Source organism: Gorilla gorilla, chromosome X (assembly GCF_029281585.2).
Source record: "Gorilla gorilla gorilla isolate KB3781 chromosome X, NHGRI_mGorGor1-v2.1_pri, whole genome shotgun sequence".
NCBI classification, from domain to species: domain Eukaryota; kingdom Metazoa; phylum Chordata; class Mammalia; order Primates; family Hominidae; genus Gorilla; species Gorilla gorilla.
Window position 1 is genome coordinate 165,501,499 of NC_073247.2, and position 23,274 is coordinate 165,524,772.

General features: G+C 54.9%; 1 protein-coding gene across 5 annotated transcripts in view; it reads right to left on the reverse strand.

Annotated features, from left to right (window-relative positions):
- PDZD4 (PDZ domain containing 4) overlaps positions 1-17,376 on the reverse strand; it is a 28,585-nt gene extending 11,209 nt beyond the window's left edge. For 2 of the 5 annotated variants that reach the window (XM_004065092.5, XM_004065093.4), the window contains exon 1: positions 16,866-17,376. In XM_004065092.5, coding sequence (XP_004065140.1) covers positions 16,866-16,925 — 60 coding nt within the window. In that variant the 5' untranslated portion in view covers positions 16,926-17,376. Of the gene's footprint in view, positions 1-16,359; positions 16,588-16,865 lie in introns of those variants that run through there. The other 3 variants (XM_019019197.2, XM_004065094.3, XM_004065095.4) reach the window with 2 other exon arrangements.
- Positions 17,377-23,274: the final 5,898 nt, after the last annotated feature.

Here is a 23,274-nt window from a genome sequence, read left to right on the forward strand (position 1 = left end):
GCAAGCACTTGGAGCCATGAGATGAGAGGAGATGCCCTTCAGAGCCACCAACAAGAGGACCAGGCGGATGTGGGCATGAAGGCCACAGTGGCCAAACACCAGGGACAGCCCAAAGGTCTGCCAGCAGTCGAACAAACACTTCCTGGTATTCCGCATGTGCAGTTAATGGAGGCGCACATAATGGAGGCTCATTCATAGTACGTACTTGGTGGAAAACACGGCAGAGAGGCAAGCAGATGAAGTGCGTAGGGGATGGGTGGGCACAGGTGGCTTCAATCTGCCTTTAATACCTTCTTCAAGGAAAAACGCTCAGGCCAACAGGACCCACATCAAGGCTGGGTGGCAGTGCTGGTGCTAAGTGATGCGAGATGATGCCCCATACTTCTCCAGATGCTACAGCAAGTCCAGGAGACCTCAAGATACCCAGGCCGGAGCTCAGCCTTTTATGTGTGATTGTCTAATTACCTCCCTTTCATTAGACAACAAACCCCAAGAGGGCTTCACCCTGCGTTCTACTTCCATCCCAACTCCTAACAGTTTGCTGAAGATAAAACTTTAATATGTTTCTTGGCTGAATTAAAATTTTATATATTTCCATAATTTGTTGAGTACATATTAAGGACCTGTAATTTATCTGATCTACCTTTTAAAAAATAATAATAATAAGAGATGGGGTTTCACCATGTTGCCCAGGCTAGTCTCGAACTCCTGGGCTCAAGCCATCTGCTTAGCCCCCCCAAAGTGTTGAGATTACAGGCATGACCCAGCCCCTGGGTCTGATGTAACCGGACTCTACTAAAAATACAAAAATTGCCCAGCACGGAGGCTCACGCCTGTAATCCCAGCACTTTGGGAGGCCAAGGCAGGCAGATCACCTGAGGTCAGGAGTTCGAGACCAGCCTGGCCAACACAGTGAAACCCCGTCTCAACTAAAAATACAAAAATTAGCCGGGCATGGTGGTGCACGCCTGTAATCTCAGCTACTTGAGAGTCTGAGGCAGGAGAATCACTTGAACCTGGGAGGTGGAGGCTGCAGTGAGCTGAGATTGCACCACTGCACTCCAGCCTGGGCAACAGAGTCAGACTCCATCCACCCCCCCACCGCCCCCCCCAAAAAAAGTCTCCTTCATCAAGTGCAAACTTCTCTCCTTTGGAACAATCCAGAAGAAATCCACTTTGCTTCTAGTATGGGGAGAGTGGGGATTGTTGACTGAGCTCATTATCGGAAAACTCTCACTATTGAATGTTTCCTTCATTGAGAGCAACCTCCCTCCTTTGGAACAATCCAGAAGAAACCCACTTTATCTTGCAACACTTCACGTACCTGAAGCCCACTCAAATGCCCCTTGTCCCCCCTCGCCCAGGTTCCCAGCGACTCTCATCTTCTCCAGTGCTCTCGTGCCATCCTGACCACATGCTGGGCATCATGCTTCACCTTAGCGAGGCCACCCCGTGGCAGTCAACCCTGTTGACTGGGTAGTGAGCTGTGAGCCAAGCAAACCCCCAAAGCCTGTTCACAAAGACCCCTCCTCCATCACGTGCTAGCACAATAGATTTTGTACAAATTTTCGCATTTCCTTTCAAATAATCGAAGTGCTCAGAGCTCCACACTGAGGAGGCGGAGGAGCACAAAGGTGAAAATACAAGTCCCTGGCACTCCGCTGCCCCGGGGAGTGCAGCAGCCTGTGAGCACACCACGGCTCAGCCAGGGGCTTGACGTGCCCCATGGCGACTCTTCAGCACACAGATCTACTTCCTTCCTGATTTGCTGCCAAGATGGGCCCAAGAGGGCTGACTCTAGGACTGCAGCTCCAATCTCAACCACAGTTGACATGAACGTCCTTAATTTCCACCATGGTCCCTGCTCTGAACAGGGGACTCAAGCCTTAGCAGGGCCCCTCTGCCTGAATGTGGCCCAAGTGGCCCTCACATCCTGCTTGGGACAGCCCAGTTCCCCTTTGCACACCGAGAGCACTCACTGCCCCAGGTCCCCTGCAAGCCCAGTTCCTCCTCCCAGCCGACCCCATCACCCTTTCTAGACACACTTAGTCTGAATCTTACCCCAGAGTGTAAAGTGGTCAACTTTCTGGAGAAGAATTTGTCAATAACTATAAAAACCCTTGAAAACGTTCATGGTAGCCTTTGATCCAGTCAATGAGCTCTACGTAATTTAGTCTAAAATAGTAATAATAATAATGGATATTATATGAATTTAATTACAAGGACGTTTACAATTTAATTACAAGGCTGTGGGCTCCAGGTCGGGAAGGGGACCTGGCGGCCTGGAAGGGGACCTGGGGAAGGAGGAATGAAGCACAGGCCCCATCCCTCCAGAGGAGGTGGCCCCAGGCCTTCCCCAGGGAACCCTGGGAAGCTGGTTCTTTCTGGAAGGCTGCAGAAGGGCCTGGCCATGGGTCCTGGAGGCCACTTAGGCTAGGCGGGCCTCAGGCCAGGAGGACTGAGCCATGCGCCCTCCCCACAGCACAGCCCCTCTGCACACACCCCACAACTGGTCCCTCTAAGACTGGCAGAAAGGGCTCTGAGTGGCCGAGCTGTGGCCCCTGATCTCCCAACCCAGCATCTGAGCAGAAGAGGACAGGAGCTGGGGCACTGATCGCCCCAGGCCCGGCTGGCAGGGTGGAGCCAGGGCCGGCAGGATCCCGGGTTGGGCTGCCTTCCGAGGGAGCCGGTGCCCACCCATCGGCCTGCAGCCCAAGGCAGGGTGCCCTGGGAAAGCCACCGCCACCCCCAGCCCCTCGGTGTGAGCAAGACCCCCAGCTGGTGTGTCCCCACCCACCAGTGGGGCTCCCAGGCCTGTCGGGGGCTCGGTGGTGGGCCTGGATGCTAGGGGGGCAACGTGCGGCAGGGACCAAGCTCTCCCGCCCACAGATGAGTGGGAGGGGGTCGTGGTGGGCATGGGAAGACCTTTCCGACAATCAGGGGTGTTGGGGGGTGAGCAAGGCAGGGGAGGGGCCCTGGCAGGTGGGGTGCCAGGGACCCCAGGGCTGGGGCTAGGCCTATGGGTGGAGCGTGTGCTGGGGATTCTGTGGGCCGAGGACATGTGACTCCCGGGCAGGCTGGAGATGCTGGGGGGTGGGCCCGGGAAGCACGGGAGATGAGGGAAGAGGGGGGAATCCTGCCCCACCTGCCCTGGACAGGGTGCCCCATAGGAAAGGAGTGCCAAGGAGCTGAAGGGAGAGACGGTGGATCCAGAACACACCCCCCATCCCGTTCCGCTCCCCAAGGGGCTTGGTTGGAAGGTGGGAGGGGACAGAGACAAAGCTGCCTGGGTGGGTAGAGTGGTCAGGACAGCCTCTCTGGGTCGGTGACACTTGAGCTGAGACCTAAATGATGACAAGAAACCAGCCATGCTTCCTTCCTTGTAGCGAAGGGAGCTCCCAGGAGAACAGACTGTAAGGGCCAGACCAGCAGGCAACGGCAGTGGTCCAGACCACAGATGATGGTGGCATGACCCCAGGGGTGGCAGTAGAGGTGGAGGGATGTGGTCAGAGTCAGCTTGGGTTTTAGAGGTAGGCTGCCAGGACCTGCTGTTGGGCTGGGGGCAAGGGACAGTGAGGGCTTGAAGAAGACATCGAATAAGCGCAGGAAAAGACGCGTCAGCACCGGCCAGTACGCACAGAGGAAACACACACCCAAACCACAGTGAGATACCGCCGCACACCACGAGGAGGCCGGAATCAGTGAAAGGAAGCACGAGTATTGGAGAGGACGCGGGGACCCTGGAGCCTCATGCCTTGCTGCTGGGCATGTAAAATAGTGCAGCCAGGGAAGCAGTCTGGTGGCTCCTCGCAAGGTTAGGTGTAGCTTATGTATATGACCCAGCAATCCCCAAAGAACTGAGAACAGGCGTGCAAAGAAAACTTACACTCAAATGCTCACAGCAGAGTATCCATAGTTGAGAACAGGCATGCAAAGAAAACTTATACTCAAATGCTCACAGCAGAGTATCCATAGTAACTAAGACTCGGAGGCAACCCGTGTCCACCAGTGGATGAATGGATGAGCGAGCACAACATGGTACACCCATCCCGACATAAAAAGAATGAAAGACCGGCACACATGACTGCATGAGCACAGTCTAGCCAAGGCAAAGAGGCAGACAGAAAGCAGATGAATGGTTGCCAGGACCTGGAGGAAGGGGGGCCTGGGGAGTCACTGCTGAGGGGTATGAGGTCCCTTTTGGGGCGATGAACCTGTTCTGGAACTAGACAGTGGCCACGGCTGCACAACATTGAGAATAAACTAAAAGTCACTAGTGGTAAATGTTATGTTATGCGTATCTTACCACAAGAAAACATAAAATTGCCACACAGGACCACAAGGACCAGGGGTATCCTCACAGCAGGGAGGAAGACCGAGGAAGGAAGGACTCAGGGATTAGGCCCAGGGCAGGAAATGGAAGGTTTTTATCTCTAGCTTGAACTTCCCGAGGCATGTGGACATCTCCAGTGCCCCACTCCAAATGTCTGGCCCAAGCCCAAGTCAGCTAACTGGGTGGCATGTGACCATTGCTGTTCAATTAAACTAGGAATTTTTCTTTATTTAAAATCATAAGATGACGGCCAGGCACGGTGGCTCAAGCCTGTAGTCCCAGCACTTTGGGAGGCCGAGACAGACGGATCACTTGAAGTCAGGAGTTCGAGACCAGCTTGGCCAACATGGCGAAACTGTATCTCTACGAAAAATACAAAAATTAGCAGGGCGTGGTGGCAGGCACCTGTAATCCCAACAACTTGGGAGGCTGAGGCAGGAGAACCACTGGAACCCAGGAGGTGGAGGTTGCAGTGAGCCCAGATCACACCACTGTACTCCAGCCTGGGCAACAGAGCAAGACTCCGTCTCAAACAAAAAAAAAATCATGAGATGAAGCTGGGCATGGTGTCTCGCTCCTGTAGCCCCAAGTGGTGGAGGAGGTAGGGGGCAGGTGGTAGGGCTGAGGCAAGAGGATCACCTGAGCATTGGGAGGTCAAGGCTGCAGTGAGCCGTGATTGTGCCACTCCACTCCAGCCTGAGCAACGGACTGAGACCCTGTCTCAAAAATAATAAAAATTTAAAAATAAATAAATAAAAATTTAAAAAGCAAAAGCATGAGATGGAGGAGCTCACCTAGGGAGTGAATGTAGACAAGAACAGGAGAGGCCCAAGGAGAGTCCTGGGGCACCCTGACACTGAGCCGGTTGGGGAGAGAGACTAGAAGGTCCCGGGAGGGAAGCCGAGGAGCTCCTCAATGCACTGGGTCGGAGCCCGGGAGGGGAGGGCGAAGGTGGGGCCTCTGGATTTGCTAAAAGGTGGGAGGGGGCCGGGTGGGGAAGCTCGACCTGCATCGACACAGCCTTCCGGAGCTTTTTGCAGAGAAGGAACAGGTTGAGTTTTCAGGAACATCAGAGGGGCGGCTGAATACCGATGGAAGAGCAATTCGCAAGGCCAGGGAAAGTGCTGGCACCGCTTTCCCCGCATGAGGGGGACATGCGGGCAGGGGAGGGGGACACAGGGACAGGGGAGGGGGCAACACCAGGCAGGCGAGGCAGGCATGACGCGAAGTTGGCCCCACGGGCAGTCGCTGTGGGGCGGCGATCTCCCGCTGGGCAAGGGACTGGCGGGCCTTAGGGGACGCGGGAAGCGGGACGCCCTAGGCGGAGAGGGCGGGGCCCCAGGCGCGCTCGCCCCGCCCCCTGAGCCCGGAGCCGCAGACAAAGAGCGCGCCGCGACGGCGGCGGGGTGGCTGCGGCTGCGGGAGCAGGGCGGACCACACTCGTCCCTGCGCCGCCACGCTGGTGGCTGTATTGGCAGGACTCCTGCCCGCCCGCCCCGCCAACCCCGTCGGAGGCTGAGCTCTGTTTCCAGGCTCTGCCCCAGGCACCCTCCTGCACCCAGCGGTGGCAGGCGCACAGCCGGGTGGGGCGCGACGCCCTCTTGCTGATCAGGAATCTCTGGGAAGCCGAGAAGAGAGGCCGGAGAGGCTAAGAAAACAGTTGTGGCCTGGGAGACTCGCAATCCCAAGTGCTTGTCACACGGCGCCTGCGACCTCTTTCACTCTCACTGGCAACGCGCGGGATGGGAGGTGAAGCCACATCACTTCCAGGGGCCCCCGTGGCTGCCACGGAGGGGGGGGGGCTGCCACCTTCGGACTCCCCTTACCCCACTGCTGTAGAGTAGGAAACAGGCTGGGGAAGGACAGAGACAGGAAGTTATCCTCTGCCCGGGGCCGAGCTCTGACCTGCCTGCTGGCTCTCAGCTCTGCCGTCTGGAGTATCCAGGACACCTTGGAAGCAGTTGTGACTGTAGCTTCCAGGCCAAGTCAGGCATCGGGGGATCTCCCAACGAGTAGAGCATCAGAGGAGAAAGGAGAAGCCGCAGGCTCACTACATTCACCCACTCAGTGACCCAGCAAAGTCCCCATTCATGTTTCCCCAGCTGGGGATTTTGAAAATTGTCCACCCACAAGCATGTGGGAACATCTGCAGATTCCCCACACCTGCTCTCGGGGTTTCTACACACACATGTGCAGAAGCATTTGAAAGCAAGATGCCATCAGTCCCATTCTCCGTGGAACCACGACACCCTTAGCACGGAATTCCGCACTCATACAATGGGCCAGCCTCACATCTCCCCAGCTGTCCCGCTAACACCCTTATAGCTTTTTTAAAAAATCTAGGATTTGAGGCTGGGCACAATGGCTCATGCCTGTAATCCCAGCACTTTGGGAGGCTGAGGCGGGCAGATCACAAGGTCAGGAGTTCGAGACCAGCATGGCCAATATGGTGAAACCCCGTCTCTACTAAAAATACAAAAATTAGCCGGGTGTGGTGGCGCGCACCTGTAGTTCCAGCTACTAGGGAGGCTGAGGCAGGAGAATCGCTTGAACCCGGGAGGCGGAGGAGGTTGCAGTGAGCCGAGATCGTGCCACTGCACTCCAGCCTGGGCGACAGAGCAAGACTCCGTCTCAAAAAAAAAAAAAAAAAAAAAAAAGCAAGGCGTGGTGGTGCAGCCTATGGTCCCAGCTACTTGGGAGGCTGAGGCAGGAGAATTGATTGAACCCAGGAAGCGGAGGTTGAAGTGAGCTGAGATCACACCATCACACTCCAGCCTGGGTGACACAGAGAGACTCCATCTCAAAAACAAAACAAACAAACAAAAAATCTAGGATTCAATCAAGAAGCACACATATTACATTCGGTTGTTAGGTCTCTAGTTATTATGTCTCCTCTCTAATCTAGAAAAAAATACATATTTTTTTTACTTTAATGGGAATGACTTCTTGGAAGAGACCAGTCCTTATAGAATGTGCCAGAGTCTGAATTTGCCTGATTCATTCCCGCGGTGAGATTCAGGCTGAGCGTTTTGACAAGAGCACCTTGCAGGAGATGCTGTATGTCTCCTCCCCAGCCCCGCATCTGGCGGCTGGCAGGGTCAGGCTGCCCCACTGTTGGGGAGGCTGTTTGATCACGTGGTCCAGGTGGCAGCTGCCAGATCTCTCCTCTGTAAAGACGCAGTTTCCCTTCCTGATTCACAGGTAATTTGGGGTAATATTTGGAGACTTTGTGAATATTCTGTCCCCAACGACCTTACATCTAATGGTTTTGGCATCCAGTGATGATTTTTGCCTGAATTAATTGCTGCATTGGTGGCTGCAAAATGTCTCCACCAACGTGTAAGAATTCTAGCAGGGACAAAGAGGTGACAGTCCCGGCAAGTAGCATGGCTGCCCACGCCCCCAACTGTGGCCTCCTGGGCAAGCCACACCACCCGCTTCCATAACTCTGTGCCCACCCTTTCTGCCTGGGGGCAGAAGAGAGAGAAACATGGGAGGGCTTCATCTCAAAGGCCTTTGAGCAGTTAGTCGGGGGAAGGGGTGTCTGGGTGTCCATGAGAGACAGGTATACTGGTAGGGGTGCCAGTGACAGGGAAGGAGGGTCAGTTAGCTGCACATGGCAGGGAAGAACAAGTTATGTCCTGTAAACCCCCATGTAGGCAGCGACTCCTGGATGTTCTGATTTAATAGGTGTTTTTTTACCCTCTATTTGTAAAAAATTTTTACCCTCTATTTGTAAAAAAAAAACAAAACAAACAAACAAAAAAAACAACACCTCACTTCACCATCCATGTTAATGTGGTTTGGGGCTACCATAGATCTACTCCCAGTCCCTACCCAAGACCCTAGCTACTCACAGCCAGTGGGATCCACATCACCTGGGAGCTTGTGAGAAGTGCAGAATCCCAGGCCCCATGCTAGTGGCTCAGTCAGAAAGTGCACTTTAACAAGGACTTCGGGTGGAGGGTGGCGCTGTACTGACTCAGAGCGTGCCCTGGAGGAACCAGGGCGGACCTCAACGAAGGCCTTCTGCATGAGGGCATCTTTCTTTCCCCTCACTTCTCCTTCCCTCCCCGAAGCCCAGGGTCTGCTGAAGTCTCATCAATCCACCTGGCCCCCACCTTTCCGGGAAAGCGGCGGCCTCTCAGACACCTCCATAGTCCTGGCTCAGAAGCAGAAAGGAGGCCGGGCGCGGTGGCTCACGCCTGTAATCCCAGCATTTTGGGAGGCCGAGGCAGGCGGATCACTAGAGGTCAGGAGTTTGAGACCAGCCTGGCCAACATGGTGAAACCCTGTCTCTACTAAAAATACAAAAAGTAGCCAGGCGTGGTGGCAGGTGCCTGTAATCCCAGCTACTCGGGAGGCTGAGGCAGAATTGCTTGAACCCAGGAGGCGGAGGCTGCAATGAGCCGAGATCACAACACTGCACTCTAGCCTGGGTGACAGAGCAAGACTCTGTCTCAAAAAAACAAAAACAAAAAAAAAACACACAGGAAAGAGGGGTGTCCCACACCTTGCACAGGAAAAGCCAACCACTTCCTGAAGCCATTATCAAGATCAACCTTCAGGTACATATTCACAGCTTTCCAGGCACGTGGCCCAGCAACTAAACCCATCCTCCCACCCACCTCGGGCTAACCTGACTGGCTAAGGGCACAGTTCACATCTAGCAACAATCAAAGCAATATTCCCTCTACAGCGTTTTACAATCAAAGCAATATTCCCTCTGCAGCGTTTTTCATTCTCAATGCTCCAAGCAGCCATGAGGACAGGCAGAATGCACTGAAAGTGAAGACATCTGGTCCAGCCCCAGGCTGCCCAGCCTCGCCTCCTCCGGCCCAACTCCTGTGCAAAATGAGCACATATGCCTCCGCCTTGTTCCCTGCCCATCTGTTTTTTCTTTCTCTCTCTCTCTCTCTCCCTCCCTCCCTCTCTCTCTCTCTCTTTCTCTCTTTCTTTCTTTCTTTTTTTCCAGACACAGTCTGGCTCCATTGCCCAGGCTAGAGTGCAGTGGTACAATCACGGCTCACAGAAGCCTCCAACTCCTGGGTTCAAGCAATCCTCCTACTCAGCCTCCCCAGAAGCTGGGACTAGAGGCGCATGCCACTACGCCTGAGCAATTTTTTATTTTTGTAAAGACAAGGTCTCAATATGTTGCCCAGGCTGTCCTAACTAATATTGTACTACATCACACTTCTTCAAAACTTGGAGGTCCCTTTCCTGAGAGAAATTCTCAGAATAATATTGGACATTCTTCTGTCACTGGGCATTAACTGTGACATACCCAGATGTAAGGCCTTCTCCATATAATTTCCTTTTTCATTATTTTTTATTTAATTTAATTAATTTATTTATTTGAGACAGGGTCTCGTTCTGTCACCTAGGCTGGAGTGCAGTGGCTTGATCTTGGCTCATGCAACCTCCACCTGCTGAGTTCAAGCAGTTCTCCTGCCTCAGCCTCCCGAGTAGCTGGGACTACAGGTGCGTGATGCCCGGCTAATATATATATATATATTTTGAGATGGAGTTTCGAGCCCAAGCTGGAGTGCAATGGCGTGATCTCAGCTCACCACAACCTCCACCTCCCGGGTTCAAGCAATTCTCCTGCCTCAGCCTCCCGCGTACCTGGGATTACAGGCATGTGTCACCATGCCAGGCTAATTTTGTATTTTTAGTAGAGATGGGGTTTCTCTATGTTGGTCAGGCTGGTCTCGAACTCCTGACCTGAGGTGATCCGCCCACCTCAGCCTCCCAAAGTGCTGGGATTACAGGCGTGAGCCACCACGCCTGGTCAATTTTTTGTATTTTTAGTATAGATGGGGTTTCACCATGCTGGCCAGGCTGGTCTCGAACTCCTGACCTCGTGATCCACCCGCCTCGGCCTCTCAAAGTGCTGGGATTACAGGCGTGAGCCACCGCGCCCAGCCAATTTCCACTTCTTAATGACCAACTGAATGGCCCGAGGGCAGCAACTCCCCCCTCCACCCAGTGAGATCCCGGGGGACACACCATCTGTTTTCCTTGTCACAATGGCCCTCGGAGGCAAGCACTCTTCACTGCCATTTCACAGTTGAGGAAACTGAGTCACTGAGCCAGTGGGCCATGCAGCGACTTGCCCCTGGCCACACAGCTGTCAGTTGGTGGCTGCCTCCATTCCTATCTCCACACTGCACTGCCTTCTCTGGCAGGGCCCCTGAAGTAGAAGGAAGGAAAGGACACCTTTCCCCCCCAGGATGCGTGCATGTGACCATGGAGTTCCTGTTCTAAAGCTTTGGTGAGGTCTGTTGCTGGGTGGTAACCTGCACATCTTCAGTGTGCAAAGGGCAGGTGTTCATATGTCATACATGAACCTGGGGAACCGTCACCACCGTCAGGACAGTGGCTATTTCTATCTTCCCCAAAAGTGTCCTCATGCCCCTCTGCCCATCCCTGCAACCACGAATCTGCTCTCTGGCACTATCGAATTTCATTTCAGCAGACTGGACAGTCCTCAGGAACCCCGAGGTGAGAGGGGAAAGGGCATTCTACAATCTTGAGACAATGATACAAAACAGGATGACCTGGTCCGGAAGACGGCAGTCAGAATTCAGTGTCCAGCCCTCTGTTCTTCCACTCCACAAGGACTTTCTCAGAGCCTGCTTCTTCCCCAGTCAGCTTCTGCGGCAGAACCACTGAGTTGACTGAGAGTCCAGCTTTCCCCTGGAAGGGTGGAGGCCAGCGTGGATGTGCTGGCAGCATCTGGTGCTGGTGAGGCGGGGAGGCAGAGTGCCCATGCCAGACCCAAATCCCTGCTCACAGGAAGCCCCCATGCAAGCAGGAGGGAGCCAGAGAAGCCACCTGGCTTGGTGGGTGGGAGAGCAGTTTGGAGGAAGACGTCGCTGAAGAGGGGACACTGGCTGCCAGCCACGCTCCCGCACTCAAGCAGTACTTTCTCTCCCCCGCAGTTGCCTACGTGTTGGCGATGGTCTCCCCCTTACAAAAAGGGGAGCCTGGGGCCAGGCGTGGTGGCTCACTCCTGCAATCCCAGCACTTTGGGAGGCCGGTGTGGGTGGATCACCTGAGGTCGGGAGTTCAAGACCAGCCTGACCAACATGGAGAAACCCCATCTCTACTAAAAATACAAAATTAGCCGGGCATGGTGACACATGCCTGTAATCCCAGCTACTCGGGAGGCTGAGGCAGGAGAATCGCTTGAACCCTGGAGGCGGAGGTTTTGGTGAGCCCAGATCGTACCATTGCACTCCAGCCTGGGCAACAAGAGCGAAACTCTGTCTCAAACAACAACAACAACAACAACAACAAAAGGGGAGTCTGGGGGAGGGGGCGAGGCCCTGTCTGCAGTGTCTCCCTGCTGAATGCCACGCACCCAGGATGGCTGCCAGCACCATGGGGGCTCACATGCAGGTGCTTTAGGCAAGAATGCCTGGGAGATCACCAGAAGGGCTGGTCAGGTGTCCTTTGGCCTCCCTCGATGTGGACAGAGGGGAGACGACAGGCGGTCCTGACCCACTCCCCCTGTAAAGCCTGAGTAGGATGGGCGGGAGACCAGTCCTAAGTACCAGGGGTTTATCCCCCGACCATCTCCGGCGTGCTCGGATGCTAGCAAGCACATCATGGTGTCAGAGAGGGGGTGCCAAGGCCGAGACAAGTTCAGCAGAGTGTGGACCATGATGAGATATATGACAAGGGGGCCCGGTGGCAGTGGAGGGACATGGGCTGCAGAAAAGGCTCCGGAGCTGGGGACATGCTGTTTCCTGCCTTCCATTCTGGGCAACCAGCCTGCTTCCTTTTCCTAACTCAACACGCAGTAATCCTCCATTTTCAGGGGAGGTCCCAGATTTTCCAAACTAGGAGGACATGATTGGAATATAGGAATGGGGCTGAGGTTCCGACATGACACACAAAAGTGCCTGTGACAACCCACATCCATGGAATAAAGGAACCATGTGGTCATCTCACTAGCCACAGAAGCAGCACTGCACAATCCAACGCCTCTCATGATAAAAACACACTAGGAATAGAATGGGAACTTCCTTACCCTGACAAAGGACAGCTATGAAAAAGCCACAGCTAACTTTATACCCCCTAGTGAAAGACTGGAAGCTTCTTTACCTTTAAGATGAGGAATAAGGGAAAGACATTCACAGGCACTTCTATTCAACATTGTACTAGAGACTCTAGCCAGAGCAAATTAACAAGAAAAAGAAATCGAAGGGCCGGGAACGGTGGTTTACTCCGGTAATCCCAGCACTTTGGGAGGCCGAGGCGGGCAGGATTGCTTGAGACCAGGAGTTCAAGACTAGCCTGGCCAACATGGCAAAACCTCGTCTCTGCTAAAAATACAAAAATTAGCTGGGTGTGGTCGTGTGTGCCTGTAATCCTAGCTACATGGGAAGCTGAGGCAGGAGAATCACTTGAACCCGGGAGGCGGAGGCTGCAGTGAGCCGAGATTGCACCACTGCACTCCAGTCTGGGTGACAGAGTGAGACTGTGTCTCAAAAAAAAAAAAAAAAAAAGAAAGAAAGAAAGAAAAGAAAAGAAATCAAAGCCATCCAGATTGGAAAGGAAGAAGAAAAACGATTTCTATTTGCCAATGACATGATCCTAATATGTACATAATCCTGAGGAATCTACTAAACAAATTATACTTAATAAACAATTTTAGTAAGGTCGCAAGATATAGGATCAATGTATAAAAATCAATTTTTTTTTTGAGACAGAGTCCTGCCCTGTCACCCAGGCTGGAGTGCAGCGGTGCAATCTCAGCTCACTGCAACCTCTGCCTCTGGGGTTCACGCGATTCTCTTGCCTCAGTCTCCTGAGTAGCTGGGATTACAGGCACACATCACCATGCCCCGTTAATTTTTTTTGTATTTTTAGTAGAGACGGGGTTCCACTATGTTGGCCAGGCTGGTCTTGAACTCCTAACCACAGGTGAGCTACCCGCCTTGGCCTCCCAAAGTGCTGGGATTACAGGTGTGAGCCAACACGCTCAGCCAACCAATTGTATTTCTATACAGTAGCAATGAGAAGGCTGAAAGTAAAATTAAGAAAACGATTCCATTTACGATAGCATCATAAAGAAAATACTCATGAATAAACTTAAACAAAAGTGCAAAACATCATGTAAAGAAATTAAAGACCTAAATAAATGGAAAACGCACCCCATGCTCATGAACAATACTACCCAAATTGATCCACAAATTTGATGCAATCTCTATCATAATGCCAGCTGGCTTCTTTCCAGAAATTAACAACCTGATCCTGAAATTAATATGGAAACTTGAGGGACTTAGAATAGACAAAACAGTCTTGAAAAAGACGTACAAAGTTGGAGGACTCTCATTTCCTTACTTCAAAACTTACTACAAAGCTGCAGTAATGAAAGCAGTGTGGCGCTGGCTTAAGAACAGACATTTTTCTAAAGAAGATCCACAAATGGCCAACAAGCACAAGAAAAGGTGCTCATCATTTAGCTACCAGGAAGTGCAAATGAAAATCACAGTGAGATACCACTTCACACCCAGCAGGACGGCCATAACAAAAACCCAGAAAATAACAACTGTTGGCAAAGATATAGAGAAATTGGAACCCTTATATGTTGCTGGTGGGAATGTAAACTGGTTCCAGCCACTGTGGAAAACAGTTCAATGGCTACAGGCACATACTCCAAAGAATTAAAAGCAAGGACTCAAACAGATACAAGTAGACCAGTGTTCACAGCAGCGCTATTCACAACAGCCCAAGGGTGGAAGCACCCCAAATGCCCATCAACTGACAAATGGATAAATGTGTTGTATATCACAAAATGAAATATTATTTGGCAATAAAAAGAAATTGACTATTGATACATGGATGAACCTTGAAAACATTATGATTAATGAAAGCCAGACACAAAAGGTCAGTTTCTATGAAATGTTTAGAATAAACAAATCCACAGAGACAGGAAGTAGATTGGTGGGTGCCAGGGGCTAGGAAGTTTGTGGGAGAAATGGGGATGTGACTGCTAATGAGTGCAGGGTTTCTTTTGGGGTGATGAAAATGTTCTGGAATTACTGGTGTGGGTTGCACAACCTTGTGAGTATACTAAAAACCACTGACTTGTACACTTTGAAAGGGTAAGTTGTGCAGTAGGAGAATTATAGCTCAATACAGCTGTAATTTTGGAAGTGCTGTGAGTCATTGGCAGAAAATGGCTTGGAACACAAGGCTAGGCTAGAGACTTGGGGATTCCTAGCCTGGGGATCCCAGGCCTCTGTGGATTGTATATGGAAGGCGCTGCAGATGCACATGTGCTTCTTTCTGAAAATCAGACCCGTGAAGTGCCTCACCCTGACAAGGTGCAGACGAGGTTACTCAGGGGAGACAGGGAGAAGTGCCCCCTAAAGATGGGGGAGCACCCGTGTTTAAGGAGGCCGGGAGGCAGGCACGGGGTCCCAGAAGCTGACCTGTCTTTTGGAACAAAAGCTCCTTCCCCTCTGAAGAGGCTGGGACCTGGTGATGCGTCCACCCCCAGAAGCGCAGTCCCCTGGGACAGCTCATGGCTTGCACTGCTTTCCGTATCTACTTTTTTCAGTCCTCTTGTTTTCCCTTAGTTGTAAAGGATGGTTCTCCTCCTAAAATCCCGGCTTTGATTGGGCCAAGGAGGAATGTAGAAAGTGAAAGTTTGCAGCCAAACTCCCACGGTTTCAAAGGGAGCCCAGCAGGAAAGCGCACAGAGGGCGCATGCGGCAGTGGCCCTCCTCCTGGCGGGTCTCCTTGGGGTGGGCAAGTCCCTTCCATGAAGGAGAGCTTAGGGCGCAAAGCAGGGAGGGCCCACCCAAGTTCACCTCCCTGAAGGCAGGCCCAGCCCGACCTGCCGAGGCCTTCCCGGAGGGCTGTGGGGGAGCCCCAAGGGCTACCGGTGTCGTCCCATGGCTCATTTCAGGCCTGGGGTGCAGCTCGGGTCGCTCTCCCCTATCCACACGTCCCCACGAGGTTGGCCTTAAATGAAGTACGACACCAGTCCTTCTCCAGGAAAGTCAAAACGGCCCCGGAGGAATCGCTTGGAGAAATCGCTTGCCGTTTGATGGAATGACTCCCGAAAAGGAAGCAGTAGGATGGGATCCAGAGTCCCCGTCAACCAACCATCCCAGCCCTGGAATCCAACACGGATTCCACAGGACGCCCTCTCGGTCGCATTCCTATCCCGCTAGGGGGCTGGCAATGGCCACACAAGGTTTCCAAACAGCGGGAACAAGAGACGAGGAGTGGCAGCCGGGAACTGAGAGCGAAGAAGGCGGAGGACAGCGAACGGGAGAAGCCGAGGGCCCCGCGCACCCCCGGAGAAGGGCCGGGGAGAGAGGACCAGGAGCTCCGCCAGGGTGGGGCAAGATTTGCGTCCCCGCCCTGCCCCTCGGCTCCCGCACCAGGTGGCCAGAGGAGCTCGGCTCACAGCGTGAAGTCAGTCCCCGGATTCCTGGGAATTCTCCCCCGTGCCCAGCCCATCCTCCCCCCGCCCCCGCCCCCGCCCCCGCCCCGGAGTTCTCGCCGATCCCTGCACTGGTTCCCCCACGTTCTCCCAAGCCAACACCCCTCCTGCAAAGCAGTTGATTCCTTCCCAGTCCAGACCAATAAACCCGGGAGTTGAATCCAGGCCACTAAACGCATACCTGTCTGAGCCCTGTCTGCTCCTGGGTGCCTTGACCCTGACCTCCCTCCACTTAGCCCTAGGAGGTCTCAGCCCACAGCATCCGGGACATTTCTCTAGACAGTCTGCAGGGTGCACACAGAAAGTACACAAATGCGGGGCCGGGGGAGCCTCCGCGCACACAGAGACGGGGCACAGGAACGCACTCACGTAGTCACGCCACGCACAGGCAAGAAGCCCCGTTCCGGGCCGCGGGGCTGGGCTCCAGGTCCGAGCTCCGAGCCCCGCGTCTCCTTCCCTCCCCGCGGGGCCCTGCTGGTCCACGCCCCGCAAAGCCCGGCCAGGCACTGCCACCCGCAGAGAGCCCAACCCGCTGATCCCGGCGGTGCCCACTCACCCGAGACGCCCAAGGCCCGGGAGCCCATCGTTCGGGCAGGGCCAGGCGGGAGTGGGTGTCGGGGTGGGCACCCAGCCCCCGGACGGACTTGGACCGCGCCCGGGGACGCCCACGCACTCCCACGCTCCAGGCCCGCCGGGATCTAGATTCGGCGCCCCCCGCACGGCGGGAGCCTGGCTCCCTCCCCCGCCCTGGGTCCTGCGGGGAGAGCGTGTGCGGGGAACTGCGCTCGTTGCTATGCAACCTCCATCCCGCGCCCGCCGCACCGCGCCTCCCGGGACGGAAGCGCGCCCCACCCGGGCCAACCCCAACTTCCCACCCCACCCGTGGCTGGTTCCCACGGAGCGCCAACACCCAACAGCCCCAGGATGGGAGGGTGCGGACGGCTCCCTACCTTGTCCTCCTCGAGCCCTCCCGCTCTCCCACGCCCGCCGCTCCGGGCCTCCCCACTGGCCCGCTCCTCCCCGCGGAGGGCCGCGCCCCCGCCGCAGCGCCGGCGGCCCTACCTGCAGCATCACTTTGTACTGCTCCTCCGGTTTCTGGACCACGCACATATTACATCCCATGTTGCTGGCCGGCGAGAGGAGGCGGAGGACGGGAACGGGAAGACGCCTTTCACTGACCCAGGCGCGGGACCTCGGGTCCCGGGCCGGGGCCGGGGGCCATACCCTGGCGCGGGGGCGGGCCGCCTAGCGGGGGAGGGGGGCACGCCCCCGAGGTGGGGGCAGCGGCTCGCCCCTCAGGTTAACTCTTCGCTGGCCGAGGCCAGGCTCGGGCATGCTCCCTCGCACCCGGCCAGGAGAAAAAGGGCAGCGGGGGATGGGCGGGCGCGCCGGGCGTTGCCAGGCTACGGCCCCCCAGGGAGCGCGGGGGCGCGCCGGGCCGCCAGGGGCCGTCAGGGGCCGTGGGCCGCGCGCCTCCCCGCCCGCGGGGCCCGCCGCTGCCGCTGCCGCCTCCGGCTCCTGCCCATGGCCGCCAGCCCCGGGAGCCTGGCCCTCGCGCTCGGCGCCGCGGCCCGGCCCGCGACAGGGGGGCAGCGGCGCGGCGGCGGCCCCCGCCCGCGGCCAGGCCAGCGCCCGCGCTCCCGCCTCGCCCGGCCGCGCTCTCGGCGCTCCCGGCGCCCGCTCTTCGTCCAGCAGCCGCCGGCCGTCTCCAGCTCCCGCCCGGGACGACGGGCACGCGAGCGCGCCCACGGCGGCGGGGGAGGGGCGCGGGCACGGGGCGCACGCGCGCCGGGAGGGGCGGGGAGGGGAGCGGGGCCGGCTGCGGGAGGGAGCGGCGGGGGCGCTGGAGCCGGCGCGGGAAGCCGGGGGCGGGCGCTCGACGGAAGCGGGCGGGGGTCCTAGGCACCCCACGACACCCGGCGTCCGGTCCTGAGGGGCGGGCACCAGGCGCGTTGTCTGCGCGATGCCGCTCTGGGAGAGAGGGGTCCTGCCAGGAGGAGCAGTCTCCTGGGTCCCCCAGAGAGAGTCCGCGATTTCAGCCCCTCTCCCCGGTCTTGGACGCAGCAGCCCTCACGCCTCTGCTCCTTCCTCGGGCTTCGCCTTAAGTGACTGCGTCCCTCCTTCAACTCAGCCATTCCCTGCTGTCTTTGAAACGGACACCTTTGTTTAAAACAAGAAAGAAAGAGAGAAAGGGAGGAAAGAAAAGAAAGAGAGAGAGAAAAAAGGATGAGCGAAGCGTGGGGAGGGGGTGGGTCGTGGGGAGAGTGGCCTCGGAGGCCTTGGGACCCGGGCCTGCACACAGCACTGGCCAGCCTGGGCCCGCCGCCTACCTGTTCCTCAGCCCCAGCCCTCACCCGGTCCCCGCTTTCACAGCCCTTCCATCTCTTCCTCTTCTCTCCCACCACCTCCCCCTCTTCTTGGACAAGCCTGGAGGGAGAAGGCCTTTGCCTGGAAAGCAGCAGCGGGTGGAAGTCTGCGTTCCCAGGGGCTGCCCCGGCTGCAGGAGATCACTTGGAGAAATTGCTACATGCTTCATTTCCAGGTTTGGGCAAGTGAGGGAACCCCCAGCCACAGGGAGCTGTTGAATCAGAGCCCTTCCTTTCCTCCCTGGCTCCTCGTTAGAGGAGAAATCAAGAACGGCGGGCCTGCCCAGAATATGGAGAAGAGAGGCGAGTTTCTTATCCAGGGCTTCTCCCAGAAAGCAGAACTTGAGACAAGGGCTGGTGTGCAGGTTGCAACCTGCCACCCAATGGCTGGCTAGTCTTGAGGAATGGCGTCATATTGAGGGCTCAGCATCGGTCTCTGCAGCTGGTGGATGGAAGAACATTCACTAGCGGCAGTGTCCAGATGAGCCGTGGTAAGAGGAAGCCCTTGCCGTTGGGCTTATACAGAGCCTCCAGCCCTCCCACCATGGCCACTGGCATCGTGGGTCCATCGCATCCTGGGGAGAAGCTGGCTGACCTCCACCAGATGGTCCCCTCTGTTCGCTAGCTTCTGGCGCGCCCCCTCCACACTGCATGCTCCCCAGCGGCATGGGCGCGAAGACCAGCACGGGGCCCCACACGCTCCCTGAGCACTCCCGTAGGTACCTCTTCGCCAAACCTGTCTCTTCTTCCAATCTTCCTCTACCCGGGTCCCTGACCAGTCAGCCCAGCCATTTTCCACTGCCCGGGGGTCATGGACACCTTCATCTCAGGCCATTTCTCCCTCTACAAAGTAGACAACCTAGTGTCTTGCTCCCCTAGAGGATGTCCCCTCACTGCTGTCCCTCAGGGCCACCCTGCAAAGGGCCTCAGTGTGACAGCAGGTGTTTTTCCTAGTGGTGACATGAGATGACCAGTCGAGGACCTGGGTCTGAGTCAGTCATGGGGACATCCCATCACCACCTCCCATGAGGCCATAGGTGTGAGCTGAAGGGGCATACCAGTGTGAAAGAGCCGGGTGACCGGGGGTCTGGACTGCCTGGGCCTCAATGTGCCATCTCCACCTCAATACTCAGTTCACAATGGGTGGCTTGGGTCACACAGGCCCTGGATGCCCCATGATCAGGCTGTAAGTCTCTCCTAGGTCCCAGTAGCATGGCCACAGCTATGCTTTTTTCAGTGGTGAGTAGCTCTGCCACCGAAGGTGTGGCCCTGCCACAGCCTCTATGGTCCCTGCTGGGATCCTTCCATTGAGGCTTCCTGAGCGTTCCACACAGCATCCTGGCCTACCATGGACAGATCCCTCCAGCACCGTTAGGTTGGCGGGCTCTCACTGCTGGTGGCAGAGCAGCTTGCCCTGCAGCCCAGTCCTCCTGCAGGGTCCTTTCTTGCTCTGGATCCCACTCAAAACAGGTTTCAGTTCGCGGGGCGTGGTGGCACACACCTGTAGTCCCAGCTACTCAGGAGGCTGAGGCGGGAGGATGGCTGGCCCCAGGAATTCAATGTTACAAGGAGCTGTGGTTGCACCACTGCACTCCAGCCGGGGCCACAGAGTGAGACTCAGTCTCTAAAACAACAAAACAAAAAAAGAACTGGTCTCGCCTGTGTGTCCGAAAGCCCACTCCATTAGACATTCCACCAATTTGGTGATCTACCCAGCATCATGCCAGATAAATCCATTTTCTTGCTAAAGTTAGAGTCGGCTTCTCCCTGTAATCAGAAAACCCTAACAAATATACAGCCCTGGGAGAGCGTCCGGGAGGAAGGACATGAGAGACAGCTGATCCTGGGGCAGTTACTGCGCTTGACAGTGCAGCTTGAGGACAGTGCAGTGACATCCCAGCACAGCAGTCAGGCTGGAGCAGGCGATTGCGCTCAAGATAGAGACAGGGTGAGGGCGGCACCACCATGCTCCCCGGGGCACTCCAGCATTCTTTAACCTGAAGATGGGTACCCAGGTGAGTCTGGCCCAGATTCATATCTGGATGGGTCCTATCTTACTCTGTGCTGATGAGGTAGGTCCCTGCTCTCCCTCCACGTCCCAGAGCTTGGACCCACTGAGGATGCCATGACACCCCACAGAAGGGCTCCACTCTGACCCACCATAGAGAGCTGCAAAAAGGCCATGGTGCTCTTAGAAGCAGGACACACAGAAGATCCCACCCTTCTGACTACACTTGTCCCTCGGTGTCCACGGGGCATGGGTTCCAGGCTTCCCCCTACTGGGGATACCAAAATCCATGGACACCCAAATCCCTGATCTAAAATGACATACTATTTGCATAGGACCTTTGCTCATCCTCCCTAATGCTTTAAACCTTCTCTAGATTACTCGTATTGCCGGATGCAATGTCAGTGTTACATAAACAGTTATAGTGTAATGATTTTTTTTTTTTTTTTGAGATGGAGTCTCACTCTGTCGCCCAGGCTGGAGTGCAGTGGTGCGATCTCGGCTCACTGCAAGCTCCGCCTCCCGGGTTCACACCATTCTCCCACCTCAGCCTCCCTAGTAGCTGGGACTACAGGTGCCTGTCACCATGCCCGGCTAATTTTTTGTATTTTTAGTAGAGACAGGGTTTCACCGTGTTAGCCAGGATGGTCTCCGTCTCCTGACCTCGTGATCCGCCCAACTCGGCCTCCCAAAGTGCTGGGATTACAGGCATGAGCCCCTGCGCCCGGCCTGATTTGTTTTTTAATTTGTATTATCTTTATTGTTGTATTGCTATTTTTTATTTTTCAAGTGTTTTCCATCCATGGCCAGTTGAATCCTCAGATGTGAAACCCACGGATATGAAGGCCAACTGTATTTTTTCCACTGGATGCGTGCAATCCCCAGTCCCCAACCCAGCCCTGCCAGATGTGTGAGTGGGGACCCATGTTTCCCAGGAGTCTCTAACGACCTTGCCCACTGGCTTTTCCAGAAGGGACTGTCAGGGAGGCTGAAGCCAGACCACAACCCAGAAACTCTGTCCAGCTCCCTTCTCCTGGGAGCCTTGGCCTGGAGTAACCGGGTTGCCCTTTCCTTACTTGGCCATGAGCTGAGTTTGCTGCTTTGTTTTCTCTCTCTCCATGGGTCGTGCTGTTGGCCTTGTATCTAAAGAAGTCGTCACCAAACCCAGTGTCACCTAGATGTTCCCATGTTATCCTCTAGGATTCGATAGTTTTGTGTTTTACATTTGAGTCCATGATCTGTTTTGAGATAATGTTTGTGAAGGATGGAAGGTCTGTCTCAGATCATTTTTCTCACAGTTCTGGAGGCTGGGAAGCCCAAGATCACAGTGCCAACTGGTTCCATGCCTGGTGAAGGTCTGTTCCATCAATGATATCTTCTCATGATGTCCTTACGTGTTGGAAAAGGGGAGTAAAGCAAGACCACTGCATGAAGCCTCTTTTATCAGGGCGCTAATCCTGTTCATGAGAGTAGAGCCCTCATGACCGAATCACCTCTCAAAGGCCCCACCTTGCGATACCATCATCTTGATAATTAGGTTTCAGCATATGAATTTTGGAAGGCCACATACCTTCAAGCCACAGCAGTCTGTGCCTAGGTTCATTTTTCCATGTGGATGTCCAGTTGTTCCAGCACCATTTGCTGGGAAGGCTACCGTTTCTCCATTGAATTGCCTTTGCTCTTTGGTCTATTTCTGCTACACTTTTTTTTTTCTTTCTTTCTTTCTTTTGAGACAGAGTCTCGCTCTGTCACCCAGGCTGGAGTGCAGTGGCACAATCTTGGCTCATTGCAACCTCCGCCTCCCGGGTTCAAGAGATTCTCCTGCCTCAGCCTCCCTAGTTGCTGGGATTACAGGCACCTGCCACCACACCCAGCTAATTTTTGTATTTTTAGTAGAGACGGCGTTTCACCATGTTGGCCAGACTGGTCTTGAACTCCTGACCTCAGGTGATCCACCTACCTCAACCTCTCAAAGTGCTGGGATTACAGGTGTGAGCCACCTGCACCTGGCCTACTACGCCATTTTTTCAGATGGGCAGGGCCCCGGAGGGCTTCTCATGTTCTCATATGAACGTGGTATTTTCCTTCTGTCTTTCGTTGTTGTTGCTTCAAGTTCACAGAGCCAGATTATCATTATCCATCAACACCTGTCCACCCAAGGCCCTCTTTCGTTTTATTTTCTGTTTAGAAAATAAACTAAGGCCGTGCGCGGTGGCCAACACTTTGGGAGGCCGAGGTGGGCGGATCACCTAAGGTCAGAAGTTCGAGACCAGCCTGGTCAACATGGTGAAACCCAGTCTCTAACAAAAATTAAAAAAAAAAAAATAGCCAGATGTGGTGGTGCATGCCTGTGATCCCAGCTACTCAGAAGGCTGAGGCAGGAGAATCAGTTGAACCTGGGAGGTGGAGGTTGCAGTGAGCCGAGATTGTGCCACTGCACTCCAGCCTGTGTGGCAGAGACTCCATCTCAAAAGAGTAAATCAATAAGGCTGGGCGCGGTGGCTCAAGTCTGTAATCCCAGCACTTTGGGAGGCCGAGGCGGGCAGATCACGAGGTCAGGAGTTCGAGACCAGCCTGGCCAACATGGTGAAACCCTGTCTCCATTAAAAATTCAAAAAAATTAGCCGGGCGCAGTGGCAGGCGCCTGTAATCCCAGCTATTCAGGAGGCTGAGGCAGGAGAATTGCTTGAACCCAGGAGGCAGAAGTTGCAGTGAGCTGAGATCGCGCCACTGCACTGCAGCCTGGGGGACAGAGCAAGAATCCATCTCAGAAAAAAAATAAAATAAATACAAAATAAGCTAATGAATGTCTGTAAGTCCACTGGCCAGCCCAGGAATGGGCCCCGTACCAATGCCCTACTGAAATACACCCAGGTGCTCTGCTGTCTCCCCAACGCCACCTCCCCACTCCAAGATAACCAGTATCCTGCATTTTGCATTTATTATTCTCCTGCTTTTGAAAATTTTGATAGCAGCCAGGGCAACATAGTGACACCATGTCTTTACAAGAAATTAGAAAATCAGCCAGGCATGGTGGTGCATTACTGTGGTCCCAGCTACTCAGGAGGCTGAGATGGGAGGACCACTTAAGCCCAGA